Source organism: Patella vulgata, chromosome 1, assembly GCF_932274485.2.
Source record: "Patella vulgata chromosome 1, xgPatVulg1.2, whole genome shotgun sequence".
Classification (NCBI taxonomy): domain Eukaryota; kingdom Metazoa; phylum Mollusca; class Gastropoda; family Patellidae; genus Patella; species Patella vulgata.
Genome location: NC_065879.2, coordinates 86,740,358 through 86,766,068, shown reverse-complemented (window position 1 = coordinate 86,766,068; position 25,711 = coordinate 86,740,358). Strand labels below are relative to the sequence as shown.

Below are 25,711 nucleotides of genomic sequence, written 5' to 3'. Positions count from 1 at the left end.
GTATTCTCAATCGAATTTCAATCTCTAGATTCCAGTCGACGCCGATAGTATTTATTGGGCATGCTCTCCAGATAAGAATATAGCGTCACCGTTTGACATGACTTGTTGAATATGCCGAGCCTCGTTTTTCGAGTCCCTTATTACAAATAGTGCTGAAATGCATTATGGTACACAATTCGTGTACCAATTGTAAAATGTTTATTTTGTCTTAAATATTGGATATCAGAGGGCCATCTTTTCCCGGTAAGATCACAACATCAATGTTGATTTAAACCGACAAATAAATCGTGTTTTCAATTTCAAAGATTTTGGATAATATTGAATTAAGAGACTTAGCTACTTTAAGGATACATTATGCAAGATATAGATAAAAAGCTAGCCATTTTTGCTATAAAATATGTGAGATAAGTTCAGGTGTTATCAGTTAATGAGTATTTTAAATATTATTCACTTATCTTCTATTCAAAATGTACACATGAATCAATCAAATATAGGATTAGAAACTAATTATCAGGGTATACGGATATTTATCACTCTCAATGTACTCAGGAATCAGTCATATATAGGATTAGAAACTCATTATCACTGTATACGATATTTATCACATTCAATTACAACATATCTCTTTAAAAATTGCAAACACTCAAGTTCATGTACAATTTAGTTTTGAGAGGAAAAAAAACGAAGAGTTGAACACTATGTAAGTGATCTAAGAATGCTATTGAATATACCGATGTTGTTTGTTCTTGTTGTTTATTACAAATTTAAACATACATTATGCAAGAGCTAAATTTGCCTATTTCAGGTCTTTCTTAAGGCCTGAAATGTTTTCTAAATTATTAATTAGACATTAATTAACTTATCCAGACCATAATCAACTCTCAATGGCATCGCTAGCCTGCGATGTTTATTGGAGTAGGTTCCGATTTCCTGTTCGACTTCCATTCATAATTAAATCATGAAATGGATAATCGAGACTATGTTTTTTATCGCATCAACTTTATTGCTAAAATCTCGTTTCAGAGTTGATCAATTTTACTGAAATTTTCAGCAAATTCCCTTTACATTATCTAGCTTTTAACTACTATAGTGAGAACTGCCAGCTCTTTATTTAATCTCCCATAATGTATCTTTAATGTCAAATACATTAAAATATGATATTATGGACAGGTTGATTTAATTAAGTTATTTAAATTACATCTGAATGAGTAATATATAGAAGATAGGTAAAAACACTAAATAATAAAAAGTTCTTGTATATCTAAAAGTCATTTTAAAACACATTTTTAAAATCATTGTCCTGAGATGAGAGGGCTGGTCATCTTCTCACTTTGTCATAATGAAAACAAGTTAAAACAGGAGATCGCTGCTGATTGAAAAAACCCTGTGGGAAAAAGAATCCGCTGTTTAATGTGGAAAAACGAAGTTCTCGCAGTAAAAACCACATAGCTGTACCTGTGGAGTATTTACAAATAAAAATGTCCGCGTGGTTCTTTCCATATAATAAAAGTTAAAGATACATTATGGGAGATTCGATAACAAGTTGGCAGTTCTCATTATAATAGTTAAAAACTAGATAATGTAAAGGTAATTTACTGAAAATTTCATTAAAATTGATCCACTATGAACCAAGAACTAAGCGTTTGAAATTTCCACCTAGCCTCTATCATCATAACTAAAGTCAGTACGATAAACAGCATAGTCTCGATTATCCATTTAAATTGTTAAATCGCGAAGGAAAGTTATGCAGTAAATCGGCTCATAATCCAAGATTGCAGACTAGCGATGCCATCTAGAGTTGATTATGATCTGGATAAGTTAATTAATGTCTAATTAATAGTTTATATAACATTTCAGGCCTAAAGAAAGACCTGCAATAGGCAGATTTAGCTCTTGTTTAAATGTATGTTTAACTAAATAATTCATTCATTGTCTCTTGGATTAAAAAGATAAGTGGCTATTGTTATTGGTTTTATGTATATAATCTTAGTGTCTGGTTAATCTATTAGTCACTGGTTAATCTAGACAATAATCCCTTTGTCGTCAAGTGCAGTATTGTTTAAGTAGTAGGTAATTGGATAGGCTAATGTCTTTATCTAATTACAGAGTTAATCTTATCTTGGTATTAAATGTTCATTGATAAAACTAATTAATTAATTTAAAAGAGATTGGATAATCCAGCCTTCAATCAGTGGGTGTTAACCGACAAGCAATCACCAATCAATTATCTGTGAGCATAAAATATGTGTCGGTCTTTGTTGTTTACCTTGATAATTTTATAATCTCTTGTAAGAGAGTGCTTGTCATCACATGCTGTGTAATCCGGTATTGAGGCAATTAAGTCTTCCGACATGCTGTGAAATATGGCATATTGTATCTATCCCGTATGATGTCAGAATTGTCAGAGACCACTGTATTTTCAAATTGTAGCAATAAATTGATAACATAGATATTAGAATCAACTGTTAAAAATATTTCAGTATGTTACTAGAATATCACGCCAAGTTAAAGTAGCTAAGTCTCTAACTCAATATCATCCAAAATCTTCGACATCGAAAACACAAATTATTTGTTAATTTAAATCAACATTGATGTTGTGATCTTACCGGGAAAAGATGGCCTTCTGATATCCAATATTTAAGACAAAATAAACATTTTACCATTGGTACATGAATCGTGTACCATAATGCGTTTCAGCAACCTTTGCAACAAGCGACTTGAAAAACAAGGCTAGACATATTCTACAAGTCATGTCAAACGGTGACTTCAAATTTTTATTTGGAGAGCATGCGCAATGAATACTATCAGCGTAGACTCGAATAACCAGACGCTAGATTTTCCATTTGATTGAGACTTCTGGCGTTTTTCTCGCCTAACATAATTGTTTTGAAATTAGAGTAAAAACGGAAACGATTGAATGTAAATCAGTTTATATACATTCATATTACATTATTATATGCGTTGCGACCTATTTGTGTCAATTTCTAGGTCCGAAATATTAGCGATTTAGCTCCTTTAAAGTTTGTGTTCTTGATAGGCAAGACGGGTAGGGTGGGGTGGCTTTATTGGGTGCACGTAAGAAGGTCTGTTGTTGAGTCAAATGGCATGGTTTTGATTACCTGCTTGTACTTCTTGAATGACCAAACATTAAACATAACAAAATGCTCTGCTTGCATCCTTATAAAAACAGGGGGGTTTCGATTTCCCAGGTGTAAGTGACAAGGGAGTAGGTTCACCTGTCCAACCTCATGGGTTTTCTACGGGTCCTCCGGTTTCCTCCCACTGCTAAAAACCCCTATGTGTATGTGAATTATTGAAATAAAACTGAACCATATGTTAGTCCCGAAATGACTTAGTCTGAGTCGAGTGGACGTTAAACCCCATTTCTCTCTCCCTTAGAGAGGTCATATAGACTATGCCTGTTCCTCAATCCCTTTCAATTTCTGATTAAAATATTGTTTAAAAAAAACCCCAAAAACAGACCCCTGAAACAAGTTATATTTATAGCATGGCTTTCGTGAGTTAACAGGTTTAAAAATCGAGGCCGTAGGCAAACTTGTTAAACCTGTTAACGAATGAAGCGTGCTATAATAAATGACTTGTAACACTGACACCTGCTCAACATGCTTATTGTTATTGAACAGAAAACCCACCCCACTTCTCTATATGATTTCTACTAAAACTAGTGTAAACCAGCAAAATAGTGCAATAACATTGAACATGTCTAGTTATTGCACGGTTAAGCTCCACCCAATCTACTAGAGGGAAAACAATCTGCTTATTCAAAGAAAAGAACAAAGGAAGATTTCCCGTCCATGTAACATGTCTAGTTATTGCACGGTTAAGCTCCACCCAAACTACTAGAGGAAAAACAATCTGCTTATTGAACGAAAAGAACAAAGGAAGATTTCTCGTCCATGTTACATGTCTAGTTATTGCACGGTTATTGCACAGTCACCCAGAGGGAAAACAATCTGCTTATTCAACGAAAAGAACAAAGGAAGATTTCTCGTCCATGTTACATATCTAGTTATTGCACGGTTATTGCACGGTTATTGCACAGTCACCCAGAGGGAAAACAATCTGCTTATTCAATGAAAAAGAACAAAGGAAGAATTCCCATCCATGTTACATGTCGAGTTATTGCACGGTTAAGCTTCACCCAGAGGGAAAACAATCTGCTTATTCAATGAAAAAGAACAAAGGAAGAATTCCCATCCATGTTACAATTATAATATTACTTGGCCTAATACAGTGTGTAGGGGGTATATTGTATGTTTAATTAAAGGTGTTGGTTGACTGTGTAGGAACCTGTTTGTTATATCATTATAATAATAGGCTATATAATAACACAGTTTAACCTCTTCTTGTTTGTACAAACCTGTTCATAGGCCAATATAAAAAGTTACCATGTTTTTCAATGAATGCACCAACAATATAAAAAGTCACAAAATGAAATGAAATGAAATGGGGTTTAACGTCCTACTATTCTGCTCCGAACTGGGCTAATGAAGATGGGCATACGCCATACAGTGTGCTATGAGGGAAATTTTTCCCGGACAGCGGCACTACGGCCTACTCTTATGACGAATTCCAATTGTCAAAGGATCTTTTACGTGCACGCCTCAGTTTTTTGTCCCATTCAAACGACTAGACAGCTGTCCTTGTCAGGCCCTCCGTCCTGCATCACTGACAAGGGAGAACCACAACGGAAAATCTGGATGAACTTTCTCGGCCAATGCAGGGATCGAACACCCGACCTCCAGGCTAGCGAGACAGCGCCTCACCCACTTAGCCACCCCATATGTAAACACAGATATTGAAATAAATGGTCCTATTATTAAAGGGACAATAACACTCTTGCTGGCTTGACAGCTCCAGAAAATAAAAAATAGCCTTATTCTATGTACTAGATCTTTAAGTGTCCTATCTGTTGTGTAAATTATCGATTAAATCCTATTTTACTTGTCCAGAGGGTTCGAAAATATTTTTAAATCCAAGTCACATTAGGCTTTTCAAATCATTTAGTTGGATTTTTCCAATTTTTTGAATTAGATGTGTTAAGATGAAATTTGTATCATCATTTAATTGAAATATTGTAAAATAGTACAATTTGTTGACCAGAATAAAGATTGGGACATATTATTCAGTTACAACAAGAGTGGTATTGAGACTTTAAGAAATGAAATGGGGTTTAACTTCCTACTGTTCTGTGTGAGAGAGAAAAATTGGGTTTAACATCCACTTGACACAAACTAGGTCATTTCGGGACTAACATATGATTTTAATTTTTTATTTCTATAATTCACTTGCGCGTAGTGGTCTTTGGCAGTGGGAAGAAACCGGAGGACCCGGAGAAAACCCACGAGGTTGGACAGGCGACCCAGAGATTCGAAACCACGCCAGTGTACTCATTGACAGGCCTTATGATACAGCGCGCACATGCTAACCAATCGGCCATACAACCCCCCTTACTGTTCTGTTGCTACTGGGCTAATGAAGACGGGCATACTCCATACAGTGTGGCTATGAGGGCAAATTTGTCCAGACAACTGTACTGCTGCCTACTCTTATACTGAATTGCAACTGCCAAGGGATCTTTTTTACGTGTATGCAAATGAGTACACAGGACCTCTAGATTTTTCTGTCCCATCTGAACAACTAGACAGCTGTCCTGGCCAGAAAGCACTTTAGAGTATAAGGTCTATAATTTAGTCAAGTGGTGTGGTTTCAATTGCCAGCTTGTACGTGACAAGGAGTAGGTTGTCTGTCCAAACTCATGGATTTTCAACCAGTTTACTATCAATGCAAAAGACCCCTAGTGCAAGTGAAAACGGAATCATATGTTAGTGCCAAAATCACCTAGTTTGTGTAGATTGTTAATTGAAGCTATTGCTATTACTTTCTAAATTTATAATGACAGTTTTATTGCTACTTAAATTAATTTATACCAATGTTGAAATCGGTTTCCGAATTAAAACTTTCACAGCATTCCTAACCTCTCAAAAATGGATTCGTAGCAAAGGTGGCTAAGTGGGTAAGACATTGGCTCGCTAGCCCTGGAGGTTGCGTGTTCGATTCCTGCATTGGCCGAGAAAGTTCATCAGGATTTTCAGACATCGTTTGCCCTTGTTCATGGTGCAGGACGGAGGGCCTGACAAGGACAGAGGGCCTGACAAGGACAGATGTCTAGTTGTTTGGATGGTACGATAAACTGAGGTCCTGTGTATACATTGGCATGCACATTGGCAGTTGGAATTCGATATTAGAGCAGGCCATAGTGCTGCTGCCCAGGCAAAATTTCCCTCATAGCACACTGGCGTCTTCATTAGCCCAGTTTAGGAGCAGAACAGTAGGACGCTAAACCCCATTTCATTTCATTTCATTTAAAAATGGAATCCGGAAAATAAACAATCTTTGAACGACTTTTCTGATAATCATTGCAGCAGTTTTATATCGATCTCTCAATAAAAAGGAAATGTTCGACTTCCCGTGTTATAAACATTTTCCCTTGAAGAATCGTCGATTATAAAGCGATTATATTCTTGACATAAAATTCATTCTAAAATTAAAGCAAGGCCTTACCTGTGTGTCTGCCATTATAATAAGCCGTAAAATTCACGTATATTTTTTAATTAAACCCCTACTCCGTTAATAGCCTGTAAAACTGGGGTAATAAATAAATCGAATGGCCCAATATCACTTAACAAACTAAGATTTAACACCCTTAAGCCTCCGACAACTTACACATAACGGCGTCGTCGTCACCATAGTGACAACACAGGTACGCTTAGAAAAGACCCCCTCGTTTAACACTAAGTTTTTAATCAATCGGTAATATTTGTCCGTGTAAAAGCCGTTTGACTGTGTTATTATCGTCGCGCGTTAGACCTTTGTCCCAGAGCATTATCGCTAAACCGTTGTAGTGCATAATCGTGTGTTCTTATTGATGTTTTAAGCCTATAACCCCGACTTATTGAAGCGATATATTGGCATTCGAAAGTGTTTTCTTTTTTCGTCAAGTAGCAATGAGAAATGAAATGGCGTTACATGTCCTGCTTGTCTGATCCTACATACGTGCTATTGATTTAATGCTATGTGCTGTGAGGGGACATTTTGCCAGGACAGCGACACTGCAGCTATACGTCTCAGGGGCGGATCTAGGAATTTTGAAAAGGGGGGCGCCGCAAAATGAGGGCACTGACCGCGGAGACGCGGCACGCCGCTGAGAGGGGGGGGGGGTCCCGAAGAAAATTATCCGTCATTTCCTGCATCTGTAGCCATTCCAAGAGCTATTTGGCTGATATTTACGTGTAAGTAAACGTTCGGAAATCGTTGAAAAAGAGCCTTAAAATCGAGCAAAAACGCCAGTTCAACACGCGACTCGAAAATTGTCAAGGCGAGCGAGGCATTTTAACAAGATGCTATCATTGATGTCTGTCTATAGTCACTCTATAGGATTACGGCACCGTCAGCTAAACAACAAGAATTCGTTTGAAAGTGTGTTTGAGTCGATGGTTTGAGTCATTTGGGATCCCTGCAACGGGTTGGGAACGGACATATTTGGGTCTGAGAAAAGGCACTTTCAGCAGTAAAAAAGGGCACTGTCGAAAATTGGGGGGGGGGGGGAACCGGAGGACCCGGAGAAAACCCACGAGGTTGTACAGGCGACCCTACTCCTTGTCACGTACAACCGGAGAATCGAAACCATGTCAGTTGACTCAATGACAGACTTTATGACACAGCGCGCACGTGCTAACCATTCAGCCATCCACCCCCAGGAATTAGAGAAAGGTCCAAATTTGCGGGAGCCACGGTGCTTCAGCGAGTAAGACGTTGATTCGCTAACCTGGGGGACCCGTGTTCGATCCCTGAGTAGGCCGAGAAAGTTCATCGATATTTTCCGGCATGGTTTCCGCTTGTTTGTGGTGCCTCTCTCTCTCTCTTTCTCTCTCGGCACAATTCCCCTTATAGCACACTATTTGGCGTATGCCCATCGTCATTAGCATAGTCCGAGCAGAACAGTTGGGAATAGTATACACTACACTACGCACTACACCTGTTTGTCACGAATAACCAGTCGATAATATATACAACACTGCACTACACCTGTTTTTCGCGAACAACCAGTCAATATTACAATTACATGTACCAGTGTGAACTTGTAATGTTTTTACTGTAATCCGATTAGGGTGATGTTCTAATGGCCTTTATGTTAGTGTCTATTACACAGGGAACTTACAACAAGAATAAATTAAAGAGACAAATGGGATTTAATGTTCACACGACACAAACTAGGTCATTTCGGAACTAACACATGGGTGGTTTTTATGGTTTTAAATCTTATAATAAATAATTATTATTTAGACATTTATTCACACGAAAAACCCATAATTAACTATCTAGATCACCGAGTGGCTTGGATATTGAGTACATTAGATAATGCCCGCCATATCTGCGTTAAACACTTATATCCCCGACCAAGGCGAAATTTTCCGGAAATACATGACATCACTCACGGAGACAGCCGATAAAAGCCCTGACAATAGAGAGAGAGAGAGAGAGTTAACGTCTATTCAACAGAAACTAGGTCATTTCGGGACTAACATACGGTTTAATTTTATTTCAATAATTCGCTTGCGTGTAGGGGTCTTTAGCTGTGGAAGGAAACCGGAGGACCCGAAGAAAACCCACAAGGTTGGACAGGCGAGCGTACTTCTTGTCACGTACAACCGGGGAATCGAAACCACACCAGTTGACTCAATGACGGACCTTATGATACAGCGCACACGTGCTAATCATTCGGCCATCCAACCTCCACCTTACAATGGAGTTGTACCCAAATATATAAAAACATTAATTACATCCACTGTCTGAACCCAGATAATATCCCAATAAGAAAATATTAGTGGTCTGATAAACCATTGATTACTTCCCTTTATAATTTTTGCGGTATTCCACCCGCTGTCTGAAACCAGATAAAAGTAGCCATTCATAAACTTGCTCAGAATAAACTAATTTGATTAAAATTTTCAATACATTCATTTTATATTATCTTTTTAAAGGGACAATAACACTCTTGCTGGCTTGACAGTTCCAGAAAAATAAAAAATATCTCTATCTAAGTACTAGATGTTTAAGTGTCCTACCTGTTGTGTAAATTATCCATTACATCCTATTTTACTTGTCCAGAGGGTTCGAAAATATTTTTAAATCGAAATTTCATTTGAAAAGGTTTACGTTAGACGTTTCAAACCATCATGTTGAATTTTTCAAAATTTTTAAATAAGGTGTGTTAAGATGAAATTTGTATCATCAATTAATTGAAATATTCTAAAATAGTACAATTTGTTGACAAGAATAAAGATTGGGACATATTATTCAGTTACAACAAGATTGGTATTGAGCCTTTAAACTATTATGGCAATAACGACCAGCCTTGTTTTTGTTGTTGTTTTATATTTATCTAAATCTTACATAATGTTTCTTTAATTGACATATAAAATAATCAGAGTGTCTGATATACTGCTATAAATATTGTCATACTATTGTTTATTATCATGGACTATCTATTGTATACCGGTATATATAATTAAAGCAACTCAACCCATTCGATGGCATCATCAGACAGAAAAATCAAAGACATACGCCATGGTCACCAACTTCTAAATCACAAAACTAAAGCTGATGGCCATCACTTGCAGTGCCATTTTATATGCTGAACTGTATAGTTGAAAATTTGGCGCAATGCGTCGACCGTGTAACAGAAATCAGTCAAATTAAAAATTAGGGGTTTTTTTACCAACCAATTTTGACCCCAAAATGCCTAATCAATTACACATTCTGTGTGGTTTCTTCAGTCTTTCTGTCATGGTGCAGTTATCCTGTCATTCTGTGTATAAACTATCCCGTGTACCCCGTGCACGTAAAAGATCCCTTGGTAGTTGAAATTCGATATACGAGTAGGCCATAGTGCCGCTGCCCGGGTAAAATTTTCCTCACAGCACACTGTATGGCGTATGCCCGTCTTCAATAGCCCAGTAGGAGCAGAACAGTAGGACGTTAAACCCAACTTTATTTCATTTCATTTAAAAATTGTGTCTAGTCATTCGTATGGGACGAAAAACCGAGATCCATCCTTAAACACATTGGTGTGTTCTTTAAAGAATCACTGACAGTTGGAAATGGTAGCAAGTAGGCGGAAACGCTGCTGTCCGTACAAAATTCTACCATCGTGTCGAGATATAAGACTAGGTCATAGGGCAGAATTTCCCCCATAGCACACTGCATGGCGTATGTCTGTCTTCATTAGCCCAGTCGGAGCAGAACAGTACGACGTTTAACCCCTATAAATTTCATTTTGTGTATAAACTAGAGTTTTTAAAAAAACAAATGAAAAACAAAAATCACAACAATTTTCCATCTTTATTTTTTATGACTGATCATAAGATCATCTAAATGGAAATAAGTTCAGCTGCCTCGATATGGTCAGTGTTTAGCATTTCAAGTCGAATATCTTTGTATTCTGAAAAAGAAAAAAATACATCAATATTTCATATTTGAAAATGAAAATCGGCCCAGGGCCCTGTTTCTCGAAATCTTAACTAAAGATAAAATCCAAATTTTAGTAGATACTTCAATCTTGATTGGCTAAGCACTAAAATCAATCTAATATTATCCAATCAAATGACTAAAATTTGGATTTTATTTTAGTTAAAATTTCGTGAAACAGGCCCCAGATGCCTAAGATATATTTAGTGGCATTTCTAAAAGAACTCCATACTAAACCTACCCTGTTTATCTACAATTAGCTCCGCTTGAGAACAGACACTAAGCTAGTTGACCGACATTTTAAGTCCTATATCAACGATTTTAGTCCAAAACACAAAGTATACTTCGAGAATTTATTATTGCCCTGCCTGCTGGTCAGTTAGCTAGCCCCATACTGAACATACGCTGTCTGTTTGAGAACAGAGACTAAGCTAGTTGACCGACATTTTAAGTCCTAGCTCGACAGTTTTAGTCGAAAACACTAAGCATATTTCGAGAATTTTGAGAAGTATATATTCTACTTTCATTTACTAAAATTGAAAAGATTTAATTAGTCTTTTTGTGTATAACAGATGTGAACCGGAGTAGGACCGCATTATAAAATAGTATACTGATTGTTGGATATGGCAGCCGTTTAGGGGAGAGATCTATTCCCCAACTAGAGTAGCTAGTTCTCTGAGTGCAGAGTGAAAATACACAAAAGTTTAAAGGAGAAAGAAATGCACAAACTATGCCATTTCGGGAGAAAGAGAAATGGGGTTAAACGTTCACTGGACTCAAACTAGGTCATTTCGTGACTAACATATGGTTCAATTTTATTTCAGTAATTCGTTTACGCGTAGGGGTCTTTAGCAGTGGAGGGAAACCAAATGAAATGAAATGGAGTTTAACGTCCTACTGTTCTGCTCCTAACCTGGGCTAATGAAGACGGGCATACGCCATACAGTGTGCTATGAGGGAAATTTTGCCCGGGCAGCGGCACTACGGCCTACTCTTATATCGAATTCCAACTGCCAAGGGATCTTTTACGTGCACGCCAATGTGTACACGGGACCTCGATTTTTCGTCCAATCCGAACGACTAGACAGCTTTCCTTGTCAGCCCCTCCGTCCTGCATCACTGACAAGGGAGAACCACGCCGGAAAATCTGGATGAACTTTCTCTGCCAATGCAGGGATCGAACACCCGACCTCCAGGCTAGCGAGCTAGCGTCTTACCCACTTAGCCACCGTGATCCCCAGGAGGGAAACCAGAGGATCCGGAGAAAACCTATGAGGATGAACAATCGACCCTATTCCTTGACACTAAGCCACTTGATTCAATGACAGACCCTATGCACCAAAGCTTTAAACCATTTGGCCATGCTAGCTGTCGTTCGGGTGGGAAGAAAAAACGAGGTCCCGTGTACACATTGGCGTGCACGTAAATGATCTCTTTTCTGTTGGAATTCGATATAAGAATAAGACGTAGTGCCGTTGTCCGGGCCATATATTGATCTCACAGTACACTGCATGCACAGCAGGAGCAGAGGTGTAGGACGTTAAACCCCATTTTATTTCATTTCCCACCGCAACTGAAAATTTTGTAATATATCTCCCCTTAGTTTCAATGCTGTCCCGAGGCAAGTCCCCGTAACCCCATTTAGATTCGCTACGCTGAACCCCCGAACCCTCCTCACCCCTTTCCTCCCACAGCAATATGAATTTCGACCCAATAGGTCTGAGATGAAGGTGAAACCGGAAATCTCTGAGAACGACCAGCGAGGCCAGACCACAATACAAGATGGTGGCAACTTTAAATGTTAGCTTGAGTTTACCTTCTGGGTCTATAGCCATGTCACCATTTTCATCACCATTGCGCAGAACTTCCTCTACTTTCGCTTCCGGTATTTTCTCTTGATGGAAGAAGTTACGTAGATTGGCGAATTCAGCCTCGCCTTTTATGAAACCATCTTTATTCAAATCGTGTTCTTGCATAAATCTCGCCCACATATCATCGGCTTAAATGAAACAAGATTAAACATGCATTATGCAAGAGCAAAATCTGCTTATTACAAGTCTTTCTTTAGGCCTGAAATGTTATCAAAATTATCAATTAGACATTAATTAACTTATCCAGACCATAATAAACTCTCGATGTCAAGGCTAGCCATCGATGTTGGCTGGATTAGATTCCTATATGCCGCTAACGGCCATTAATAATTAAATCAGAAAAAGTGGATAATCGAGTCTATGCTGTTTATATTAATGTTTTTTGTAAAGATGACCGAGACTATGCAAAAATTTCACCCGCTTCTTTCTCCGCTCATAGTGGATCAATTTGACTGAAATTTTCAGCAAATTACCCTTACACTATCTAGTTTTTTAAACTATTTTAGCGAGAACTGCCATCTCTTTATCTTATCTCCCATAATGTATCTTTAAGTTAATATCCTTGAAGTAGCCAAGTCTCTAATCCAGTGGTTCTAAACCTTTTTTTGCCAACGGCACACCTTAGAACACATGAAAAAAATAGCGGCAAAATAAAAACATGATAAGTCAAACGGAATACACCCGTAGACAGAGACTAGTCATAGACACATATAATGACTCAAACTAAATAAAGAAAAACACAGCTATCAGTAGATACCAGTGAATACGCTCAATTGGGATCACGTGGTTTTTCACATTTTCTTAGTGTGCCGTTCAAAATTTCGCGGCACACTTAGGAAGATATCGCGCGGCACACTTAGCTAGGAAGATATCGCGCGGCACGCCGGCTGAGAATCACTGCTCTAACTCAATATCATCCAAAGTCTTCGACATTGAAAACACGACTTATTTGTCAATTTAAATCAATATTGATGTTATAAACTTCTGATATCCAATATTTAATACAAAATAAACATTTTACCATTGGTACACGAATCGTGTACCATAATGCGTTTCAATGACATTTCCAACAGGGGACTCGAAGAACGAGGCTAGACACATTCCACAAGTCATGTCAAACGGTGGCTCGCTAGTCGGAGTCGTGGGTTCGCTCCCAGTCCGTGAAAGTGCATCGAAATTTTCCGGCTTGGTTTCCCCTTGTCAGTGGTGCAGGACGGAGCCGCCTGACAAGGACAGCTGTCTAGTCATTTGGATGGGACGAAAACCCGAGGCCACATGTATACATTGGCGTGCACGTAAAAGATCCTTGGGCACACAACCAAATTCTTTGTCAAGTACTAGCCACTTGATTCAACGGCAGACCTTATTATACAACGCACACGCGTTAACCAATCGGCCACCCAAGTGACCCAACCCCCCTTTTCATTTCAGACAGAGAGCAAAACAAATAGGCTTACCGTACAATGACGTCACAGTTACCACTAAGACCAGTAACGTGATATCTAGAAACCGTGACATAGTGAGAAATCTATATACCAACCAGATCAAATATTTTGAAATATATCTGAAAGAAAGAAATTATCGATCAAATTCATAAAAAAAAAAACCGAAAGAAAATAAATATATTGATAAAATTATTCAAAAATCATTATTTTCATACAAAGCTCAGATTCCTCTTTCATAAATCGGTACAGCTAAATACGTAATAATAAAATACAAACAAAGGGACATTTTCTTCGACGACAGAGAAAATGAAATGAAATGAAATGGGGTTTAACGTCCTACTGTTCTGCTCCTATACTGGGCTAATGAAGACGGGCATACGCCATACAGTGTGCTATGAGGGAAATTTTGCCCGGGCAGCGGCACTATCGCCTACTCTTATATCGAATTCCAACTGCCAAGGGATCTTTAACGTGCATTCTAATGTATACACGGGACCTCGGTTTTTCGTCTCATCCGAAAAACTAGACAGCTGTCCTTGTCAGGCCCTCCGTTCTGCACCACTGACAAGGGGAAACCACGTCGGAAAATCTGGATGAACTTTCTCGGCCAATGCAGGGATCGTACACCCGACCTCCAGGCTAGCGAGCTAGCGTCTTACCCACTTAGCCACGTGATCCCCTCGACGACAGAGACAGAGAGAAGAGAGAGATGGGGTATACCGTCAACTCCACACAAACTAGGTAATTTCGGGACTAATGATAAATTTCAAACAAAGGGACGCAAGAAAGAGAGAGAGAGAGAGAGAGAAATGGGGTTTAACGTCAATTCGACACAAACTAGGTCATTTCGGGAATAACATATGGTTTAATTTTATTTCAATAATTCGCTTGCGCGTAGGGGTCTTTAGCAGTGGGAGGAAACCGGATGACCCGGAGAAAACCCACGAGGTTGGACAGGTGACACTACTCCTTGTCACGTACAACCGGGGATTCGAAACCACAAATTTCAAACAAACGGACGCATGAATGTAATTTATTATACGGCCCAGGGAACATTTTCTTAAAGATACATTATGGGAGATTAGATAAAGAACTGGCAGTTCTCACTATAATAGATAAAAAATAGATCATGTAAAGGGAATTTGCTGAAAATTTCAGTCAAATTGATCCACTCTGAACCGAGAATTTAGCGATTGAATTTTGGGCCTAGCCTCGATAATCAATATTCTCTTCTGTATGACGTATGTCCGTCTTCATTAGCCCAGTATAGGAGGAGAACAGTAGGACGTTAAACCCCATTTCATTTTATTTCATTTCATTTCATTATGCAAGAGCTAAATATGCCTATTGCAGGTCTTAAATTTTATATAATTAGACATTAATTAACGTGACATGACCATAATTAACTCTCGATTCCATCAAAATCCCGAAACAGGAATGTGTTCGAGTAATTGACAATTTTTCCTTCAATGCAGCGGAGGCCATTTGGGGTATATTTTGGAAATACATGACTTTTATGCAAGAGTACCAAGATAACCGAAACTTTGGGGAATGGTCGTACACATACTGTAGTTTAAGTCAAGCAAACTTCGTGACTGGGCCTTTATAGGATTTAATAAATTTTTTATGGGTTTGCTTGTTTGGGGGGGGGGGGGGGGCGTGAATGGTTAGCACGTGCGCGCTGTATCATAAAGTCTGCCATTGAGTCAACTGGTGTGGTTTCGAATCCTCGGTTGTACGTGACAAGGAGTAGGGTCGCCTCTCCAACCTCGTGGGTTTTCTCCGGGTCCTCCGGTTTCCTCCCACTGCTAAAGACCCCTACGCGCAAGCGAATTATTGAAATAAAATTAAACCATATGTTAGTCCCGAAATGACCTAGTTTTGTCGAGTGGACGTTAAATCCTCTCTCTCTCTCTCTCTTTCTCTCACTCTCTCTCTCTACCAAGATAACTGAAACTTTGGGGAATGATCGTACACAGACTGTAGTTTAAGTCCAGCAAATTTCATGACTGGGCCTGTATAGGATTTCATAAAATCTTTATGGATTCTGGTTTTTTTTTTGGGGGGGGGGGGAATTTTACGACTCAAAAATTTTTAAAATAATAATATATCAAAAATAAAATTTAAAAGAAAGAAAAGAAACATTGCACAATTAGCTATGCAATTATAAAAAGCAAACTCTTAAAACATCTAAACATCTAACAATTAAAATGACTTTTTTAAAAATGAGGTTTTAACTTTTTCTTTCCGGTGTGGTTCCCCCTTGTCAGGGATGCAGGACGGAGGGCCTGACAAAGACAGCTGTCTAGTCATTCGGATGAGACGAAAAACCGAGGTCCCGTGTACACATTGGCGTGCACGTAAAAGATCCCTTGACAGTTGGAATTCGATATAAGAGTAGGCCGTAGTGCCGCTGTCCGGGCAAAATTTCCCTCATAGCACACTGTATGGCGTATGCCCGTCTTCATTAGCCCAGTTCGGAGCAAAACAGTAGGACGTTAAACCCCATTTCATTTCATTTCATTTTTAACTTTTTCTTTAACCCCCCCCCCCCCCAAAAAAAAACCAAACTGTATTTTAATGAGATTATCTTAATTCACAATTCCCTTTCATACAAGACGGAAAAGATATTTTATAATATATTTTGGAATTTTAAAATCTAAAATTGAATAATGAAATCTCTTACCTATTAGACGCCTTTCTCGAGAGATTGTGTGTAGGCCTATCGACTCTTATTCTGCCGAACTTTGAACCACCAATCGTTGTTCTTGTTATATCGTTGGTTTTGTTATATCAAGGGGATTAGGTGTCACAACATGGCTGTGCATAAATTAACAGACGTCTAACGTGTAAATCTTGTCACATCTGGGGAGTGAAATCAACAGATTTACAACAGACGATCGATGCCAGAACAAAACTTTTCAATCGTTTAAGAAGAAAGGAATTTATTCATGATAAAATCGACTGTTTATATTATCCAGAAACTCAACTTTTATTGGGGAGCCACGGTGGCTCAGTGAGTAAGACTTTCACTCGCTAACCTGTGTTCGACCCCCCTGCGTTGGTGTGGTTCCCCCTTGTCAATGGTGCAGGACAAGGGACAACGTATAGTCGTTCGGATGGGACGAAAACCCGAGGTCCCGTGCACATAACAGATCCCTTGTCCGTTGGAATTCGATACAAGAGTAGGCCGTATTGCACACTGTATAGCGCAAACCCGTCTCCATTAGCCTAATCTGCGCAGAAAAGTAGGACGTTAAACCCCATTTGGTGCAACCACTCCGGAAAATCCCGATGAACATTCTGGGACAACGCAGGGAACGAAAATGGGACCTCCAGGCTAGTGAGCCAACTTCTTACTCACCCAGACCCCGTGTATCCCTATACAAACAAGCCAACAGTGAGGCTGATGTCCCCCACCGAAATCCCCAAATAAATAGATGACACATATTAATTAATCGCACATTTATTGTTTTCAAAAGTATCAAGCAATCAGACTGATTATCAACAATACACTACGTTTCATCACTCTTTATCAGATGGAATCAAAGTTATCTTGTCTCAAAGCATCGACCAATGAAATTGCTTAGCTATGGTTTACTTTAGTAATGAACATCTACATCAAGTTTAAACATTCTATAATACCTCCATTAAAAGCAGAGTTGTTATGTTCCAAAGTCTTGACCAATCAAATTGCTTATCGCTCCTTAGCCTAAGCAGAAAATTCTCATCATCGAACTTAGTCAAGGTAATGATATAATGAATCTATGCTCGGAGTTTCATCACTCTCACTTCATTATAACCAAAGTTATCGTGTCCTAGAGCATCAACCAATCACAATGCTTATCTATGCTTACCCTAAGCATACAATGTTTATCATCGATATCCATCAATGACCTAATGAACACCTACACCAATTTTGAACATTCTCGCTCAATTAGACGGACGGACGGACAGACAGACGGACGAACCCATTTTAATAGTCCCCTGCTTTCTTGGAAAGGCGGGGGACAAAAATAAGGCTTCTAACTTTACCCCTACATCGCAAGGGTAGGGCATCGGGGACCTGATCAGGGGTTCCGTGGCACGAATACCGGCCATAAATATAATTTAAGTGCTTCGTGAGACCCGGAATATGGGCCAATTGAGAGATGTCCGATCTTTGTAACTGGTCAAAGAATCCCTCAAAGGTCACCTTAAAAATACCAAAATATCTCGAGATAACATCGTCTCTTTCACGATATCTTATGTTTATAAAGCCAGGCTGACACTTGCACGACTTTTGGCCACGATTTTGTCGTGGCAAGTCGTGCCCATTTTGGGACACGAACTGGGAGCCTCCCGCACTGTTCACGACTAGTTCACGCATAGTTCACGACGAGTTCACGAATGCGTGCCCATCAGTGTCCACGTTGACACGACGAGGTCGCGCAATTCGGACGGTGTCGTGCCGCAGTAGTCGTGAACTGTTCGTGAACTAGTCGTGAACTAGTCGTGGCAGTTCGTGACAGTCGTGGCATGGCGCGCACTGTCACGCATCGTCCCGCGCATCCCCCCGCATCGTCCCGACGAGTTCACGAACAGTTTGCGCATAGTTCAAAATTCTCGTCCCGACATGGCACGCAGTCACGACGGGTTTACGCACACTTCACGCCAGTTTACGACTAGTTTGCGCACTGGCACGACTCGAGTCGTGCCAATGCGTGCCACGGAATCGTGCAAGTGTCAGCCTTGCTTTATAAATGAGAGAGAAGTCGGATTCAACATCCACTCGACACAAACAAACTAGATCATGTCGGGGACAAAAGCACCGGGCGGGGAGAGAGAGAGAGAGAGAGAGAGAGAGAAATGGGGTTTAACGTCCACTCGACACAAACTAGGTAATTTCGGGACTAACATATGGTTTAATTTTATCTCAATAATTCCCTTGCGCGTAGGGGTCTTTAGCAGTGGGAGGAAACCGGAGAACCCGGAGAAAACCCACGAGGTTGGACAGGCACATTGACATTGAAGTCGGATATAATTACATCCACTCGACACAAACAAACTAGATCATGTTGGGAACTATAGCAGCGGTCGGGGTGGACGCTCAATAAACTCACAGGGTTGGTCGTCAGGCGAACCTTTTACTTGACTCAATGGCAGACCTTATGATCTAAAGAACACACCTGGCCCCAAGTTCACAAAATATTCTCAGACTTAAGTTAAGAATTTACTCGAAATTGTTCGCCTTATTTTAATTAACATATAGCCCTTTTTAAACTTTTATTGTTTTAATGTTTCAAAAACTTCAATAAGAAACTATGTGCAGATAATTGTCAAAGATAATTCTCATAAACAGTGATTGGAGGTTGAGTAAATTCTTAACAGGAGTCTGAGAATGCTTTGTGAACTCAGGGCCTGAAACCATTCTCTCCTCGCTCGTATTTATAATAGAAGAAACACAACATATATAGAGTTATATATTTTATTTCTGAGGAATTACAATAAATTCGTCCTCAACTCGCCATATTCTGAAAATAAAATATGACACATAGCATTAATATCACACACGTTATCACTCTGCTCCCCACCCCACCCCAACCCAACCATTTAACATAAATGTTAAAAACGGCAGTTTAAGACACACGGAACAAATTCTTAATGACGGGAAGTGTTAAAAGTATAGAAATAATCAAGGATAAAATGACTTCACCGAGTCAAGACAAAATGGCGAGTGATATACTGTGTTCTTAATGTAGAACATGGGCGTCACACATGGGGCGGGGGGGGGGGGGGTGTCGACCCCGCCCCCTCCCCCAATCCTCCCGATTGTTTTTCGGGGTGGGGGGGTCTGAATATACTTGGACCCCGCCAAAATTTACATAGTAGGCCCTAACTCCTATTTATTTACAACAATTATTAGGATTAGTTAAGATTCTATCTGTATAAAACCTATACATATCCCAATATGTTGGTGTGATGTTTTAGTTTAACCCCGTAATATATGCCAAAACAGTGTTTACAGAAATGGGCGTCAGAAATTGTCAACATTTAATATAATTTCATTTGCTGTAGACCATTCTGAACATCAGAGACACGCTACCTGCGGAGAAAGCCAGCTACCACTTAACTTTCGTACCTTAGTTACGTACGACTGTAGACTAGCCAAGATTAACGTAAGAATACGAGTGAGAATCAGTAATTGCAGTAATTGCTTTCCATAGGACACTTGTGTGTGATAAAAAGTAAGAAGTTTTTTTTATAATCCGTTCAATATCATTAAAGACCCGGGACGCTTACGACTGGTCCCCCGGATCCATTCACTTGATTTAATATACATGTATATGTTTTTTGTTTATTGCTTGCAGTATCTGTATATAGTTTGTGTCTTGTCCGAAGGCTTGCTGGTGGGGTTGGAATGGCCTAGTCGAGCTTCAAGCTCTAGCTGATCCGTTACCTCTAGCTTCCGGTTGTGGTCAACTAACAACTCTAGCTTCCGGTTGTGGTTGTGGTCAACTGACAACTCTAGCTGCTCGGTCACCTCTGGCTTGCGGTGGTGGTTGTGGTCAACTGACAACTCTAGCTGCCCGGTCACATCTGGCTTCCGGTTGTGGTTGTGGTCAACTGACAACTCTATCTAGCTGACCAGTCACCTCTGGATTGCAGCCGTGGTTTCGTATGTGGCTTGGAGATAGGGGCACCCATAGGCGTACGAGCTGGGGGGCTGGGGGGGGCGGCTGCCCCCCCATTTTGGGCACCAAATGCTGGGAAAATTTGGGCACACAATTGTACTTTGTAAAAGTTGTATAAAATAATATTGCGTCCTTGAATGTGTCCAATTTAACAGAGAATTTATTATTATTAAGTAACATACTAAGAACCTAACTACATTTTTGGGCACCAACCACCACCGCCCCCCCCCCCCCAGTCCAAAATTTCCCCGTACGCCTATGGGGGCACCTTCTCAACCTCGCGGGGTTTCTCCAGGTACCCCGGTTTCCTCTCACAGACAACTTGTCTGAGATATCACCCTCGAAGGTTTGCTTTCTGGGTTTTGTTTTTGTGAGGTGCGGTCCTCGAATATAAGCCCCCACAAAACTAACAAGAATTAAGTATAGGGTGGTTTTAAAAACTGGGTGGAATTACAGTGTATATTCTTCTTACCATCAGCGTCGATTTCGCCATCAAAGTTAGTGTCAGCACTATCTATTGCTTGTTGAGCACTCTCAGCAGTTTCACCAGTTTTCACCAAAGATTCTTTTAGTTTCGCCATCTCCGCCTCGCCTTTTAACACGCCGTCGTTATCCAAGTCAATACTCTGCATAAACATCGCCCACATACCATTTACTGTCAATATCATTTTATTATAAATTTTACTTTGGGCTGAACTTAAAGGAGCTAAACCTCTAACTCAATATTTTCCACATTCCACAATGATACTTTCTACTAGGGTATTTCCTGATGTTTCTAGCTTATGCACAAATTTAGCGTCTAGCCATCTTACCATTTCATCAAGAAATGGCGTAAATTCTAGGCTAAAAATGGCCCCAAGCCATATGAAAAGGACAAGAACTACGCGAGAACATTAACTTCTTTAGGGATCCTACCATACTCATAGACTCTTTCCCAAACCATCCATTGCCGTTCTAGCTGGAGATATTGGTCGCCCAGAAGGCAGAGGAGGGCAAGATAAGCTTTCGAGAAACACATATCTGTCTTACTGAAGAACAGAATCTTTACAATGGTTCTTGGAGACCGAGTAGAGCAGGATCAGCTTTCAAGAAACACAATTAACAGACTTACCATGAACGGTAACTACAGCCACTAACACCAAACATGCTAAAAGTTTTCCAGCTGACAGAACCATGACGTCACCGATTTCCTGAAACTGGACGCATAACAGAGCTGGATTAAAATTTCATTGGCTACGGCGAGACTAACAATAATTTTAAATTTAAAAATTTGCTTTACATAATGTTTTGGAAACAAATATCTAAAAAAATTATTAATTGTTTCTTCTTTGCCGTGGTATGTTTAACAGAGATACAGTATATTAATTGAAGCCTTTTCAATAGATCGCCTGTCCAACCTCGTGGGTTTCCTCCGGGGCCTCCGGTTTCCTCCCACTGCTAAAGACCCCTACGCGCAAGCGAATTATGTAAATAAAATTTAAAACCATATGTTAGTCCCGAAATGACCTAGTTTGTGTCGAGAGGACGTTAAACCCCATTTCTCTCTCTCTCTTTTCAATAGATAATTTAGAGAACTTTTACTTTGATTCAGAATTCATGATAGCTTTCAACTTAATCTTCGGGGGTCCCTAGGCTGCAGCTCCTAAAAAACCAATGCCTTAATCCGACGCTGAACACGAAAGTAATTTTCCAGATGAAACCAACGCTTATTACACCGCTGTCCAAACGTTACACATTAACGACGTACAGAAATGCGGTTTAACGTCCTACTGTTCTGCTCCGACTGTGTTAATGAAGACGGGCATACGCAATACTGTTTGCTATGAGGGAAATTGTGCCCGGACAGCGGCACTACCGCCTATTTTTATATCTCGACACGGTGGTAGAATTTTGCCCGGACATCAGCGTTTCCGCCTACTTGCTACCATTTCCAACTGTCAACGATTCTTTAAAGAACACACCAATGTGTTTAAGGATTTCTGTTGTTTGTGTTCTAGAACACAACCCATGGTAACCGTATTTATCTATTTAGCAGGCGGCTAAGGAACAACTAAATACGATAAACAAATATATTGGGGCCACGATGGCACTTTGATTAAAGAGCTGGCTCGCACACCTGGGCCCTTATTCACGAAAACTTAAACTAAGATAAAATTGAATTTTTAAAGAAATACTGCATATATCCAATGAAGTTGCAGTATTTCTTAAAATTTCGATTTTATTCATAGCACACTGCATATCATATGCCTGTCTTCGTTAGCCCAGTTCGGAGCAAAACCCAATTTCATTTCGTGAGAGAGAGAGAGAGAGAAATGGGGTTTAATGTCCACTCGACACAAACTAGGTCATTTCGGGACTAACATATGGTTCAATGTTATTTCCATAATTCGCTTGCGCGTAGGGATCTTTAGCAGTGTTAGGAAACCGGAGGACCCGGAGAAAACCCACGAGGTTGGACAGGCGATCCTACTCCTTGTCACGTACAACGGGGGCATCGAAACCACGCCAGTTGCATTTCATTTCGTTTCCTTATCCAGCACATATACTGGATCCATAGTAACCCGCATTTATCTGTACTATCATTTAAACAGGCCACAGAACTAAATACGGTGGGAGATGCTAATCATAGGCCGGTTGGGGAGGTTCGGGAATTTCCGGAGTTCATAATGGCCGCTTTATATAAATTAGTATTTTGGGAAATACTAACCCTAACCCTTTTAAGAGGGGTAAACGGTAAATTGGGCCCAAGTCTTCTAAAAAGGGGTAGGTTTAAGAATTTTGGGGGAGAGGTTACGTCTCCACATAAGCACTGACCTAAAATACTCATTCATATAGAGCGGACATTCCCCAAAATACTCATTTATATAAAGCGAACCTCCCCAACCGGCCAACAATTAGCATAAAATCCAAAATACGTTAATAAAATATTGAAATTTTGTTTGGAGACAGAAAAAAGAATGGCGCTTACCTGTCAAGAAACAAATTGATGGATATATCGACACGACGCGACCCGTCTTTTTTATACAACTGTCGCCATTAATTATTGTAATCAAAAACACATCTTGGATCGTCAACACAGTCGAGTGGAAAATTGTTGGTAAATTTTCTAATTTGCGGTTAAATTGCCTCCAAAATATTAATCAAAATAATTTTGAGAGATTTGTGGGATTTATTACTATTTTAATAAAAACGTAATTCTGTAATTAAATTGTGTAAGTACAAAAGCTATGAAATCTGCCATCATTATTTCTGAATTTCGGATTTTTCCGATCAATTTTTCCACGGCTTGTAACGAGATATTTATGAGGCAATAAAGTTAGCCATATTGGATATAGATATACGTTTGAGCCTATACCTTTGGATACATAAATTAATGTATACATGAGACATTAATAGTAGATTTTAAATTGATTTCATGTATAACGACATTAGGCTTATATCCAAAAATATTAGCACAACCGTAAAGCTGCACTAGGCTACTTTGTTTCACGGTAAACGATGAAAAGATAAAGTAAAAGGTATGACGACACAAACTGATTTCAACACTGGTTTAATAACATTTTAACAAAATTAAAGTACTTTTCATCCGTCTTGGGGCTATTCATAAATAATGTCATTTAGCAATCTGTTTCACAGAGAATTACGAGTAGTAATGTCTCTGTCAAAGATGACTGCCTTAACACGTGCCGTCACAGCACGCGGGGTCAATCATTGGCTGAATGACGCGTGCATTGTTTACATAAGACGTTACTGCTTCGGGCGGAATGCTGCCTTTTAGTCATTTTAATACCCATTTACACTAAATAGGAAATAATTTTTACCTACAAATACGTCAAACGCTTTTATTTATTTTCCAATACATAAAAAAAAATGTTTTAGAATTTAATTTGTCGCAGGGAAAAAGTTAATATATTTCTGGCTCATTAAGTCGCATCGATGTCATCCTTATCAGTGATTTTAGCGGCCTAGCGAAAATTCACTGCTGACCAGTGTGGTCATTTAGGTCTGTAACTGTTGTTATACATGGAAGGAAGTGCATAAGGTATATATGTTTATTCACAATTAGATCCGCTTGAGAACAGCCACGAAGCTAGTTGACCGACATTTTAATTCCTAATTATTCTGCGTGTGTATTTATAGTCTTTTTGTGCATGAAAGCTGTAAAACGGAATAGAAATGCATTTCAAAGCAAATAGTTATACGTGCATTATAATGGCAGTCGCTGGAATATGGACGTGGTCATGTTGTAGTTTAGGTTAGCTAGCCATGTTTAATGAGCCCAATTCACACCCCTCTGAGCAATGCTAAAAGAGGGATAGATGGGGTTTAACGTCCACTCGAAACAAACTAGGTCATTTTGGGACTAACATATGGTTCAATTTCATTTCAATAATTCGCTTGCGCGTAGGGGTCTTTAGCAGTGGAAGGAAATCGAAGGATCCGGGGAAAACCCACGAAGTTGGACAGACGACCTACCGCTTGTCACGTACAGCCGGGGAATCGAAGCCTCGCCAGTTGACTCAATAACAGACCTTATGATGCAACCCACACGCGTTAACCATTCGGCCACCCCTACCCCTATCTGATCAATGTTAAGATGGGATTATTTCTGTCGGTGGTGTTCTTTATCCAGGACGTGCCCCAACCCTTTTTAATCCACCCCTCCCTCATTTCTTAGTCACGCGAAGTGGAATTTTGCCTAGAAACAAATGTGTAGTTCAAATGAGAAATGAAATCAGGGTCCTGTTTCTCGTAACTCAATATCATCCAAAATCTTCGACATTGAAAACACGATTTTTTTTTGCAATTTAAATAAGCATTGGTATTGTGATCTTACCTGGAAAAGATGGGCTTCTGATATCCAATATTTAAGACAAAATAAACATTTTACCATTGGTACACGAATCGTGTACCATAATGCGTTTCAGCGCCATTTGTAACAAGGTGCTCAAAGAATGATGCTAGACATATTCCACAAGTCATGTCAAACGGTGATATCATATTCTTATTTGGAGAGCATGCGCAATAAATAATATCGGTGTTGACTGGAATAACCAGACGCTAGAAACTGACTTGCGGTTGAGACTTCCGGCGTATTTCGCCGAACATAACTGATGACAATTCACAGTAAAACGGACACGATTGAATGTAAATCTGTTTATATAAATTC

The 25,711-nt window shown here is 39.5% G+C and overlaps 1 protein-coding gene and 2 long non-coding RNA genes across 4 annotated transcripts in view; all 3 read right to left on the bottom strand.

The window, feature by feature from the left end:
* LOC126808848 (myb-like protein X) overlaps positions 1-6,868 on the bottom strand; it is a 45,564-nt gene extending 38,696 nt beyond the window's left edge. Inside the window, exon 1 of the mRNA XM_056098704.1 lies at positions 6,586-6,868. Coding sequence (XP_055954679.1) covers positions 6,586-6,600 — 15 coding nt within the window. The 5' untranslated portion in view covers positions 6,601-6,868. The remainder of the gene's footprint in view (positions 1-6,585) is intronic.
* Positions 6,869-10,410: 3,542 nt separating this feature from the next.
* LOC126808875 (uncharacterized) lies at positions 10,411-16,759 on the bottom strand. Its single transcript, XR_007674807.2, has 4 exons — positions 16,554-16,759; positions 13,880-13,986; positions 12,368-12,550; positions 10,411-10,525 (listed from the first exon to the last, which is right to left on the bottom strand). It is a non-coding gene; the product is annotated as an uncharacterized LOC126808875 (long non-coding RNA).
* A 2,561-nt stretch (positions 16,760-19,320) lies between these two features.
* LOC126808874 (uncharacterized) lies at positions 19,321-23,661 on the bottom strand. 2 transcript variants are annotated; one of them, XR_007674805.2, is made up of 4 exons: positions 23,510-23,661; positions 21,653-21,737; positions 21,014-21,196; positions 19,321-19,380 (listed from the first exon to the last, which is right to left on the bottom strand). It is a non-coding gene; the product is annotated as an uncharacterized LOC126808874 (long non-coding RNA). The 2 variants fall into 2 exon arrangements; XR_007674806.2 differs by lacking the exon at positions 23,510-23,661 and adding an exon at positions 23,026-23,049.
* Between the last annotated feature and the right edge of the window lie 2,050 nt (positions 23,662-25,711).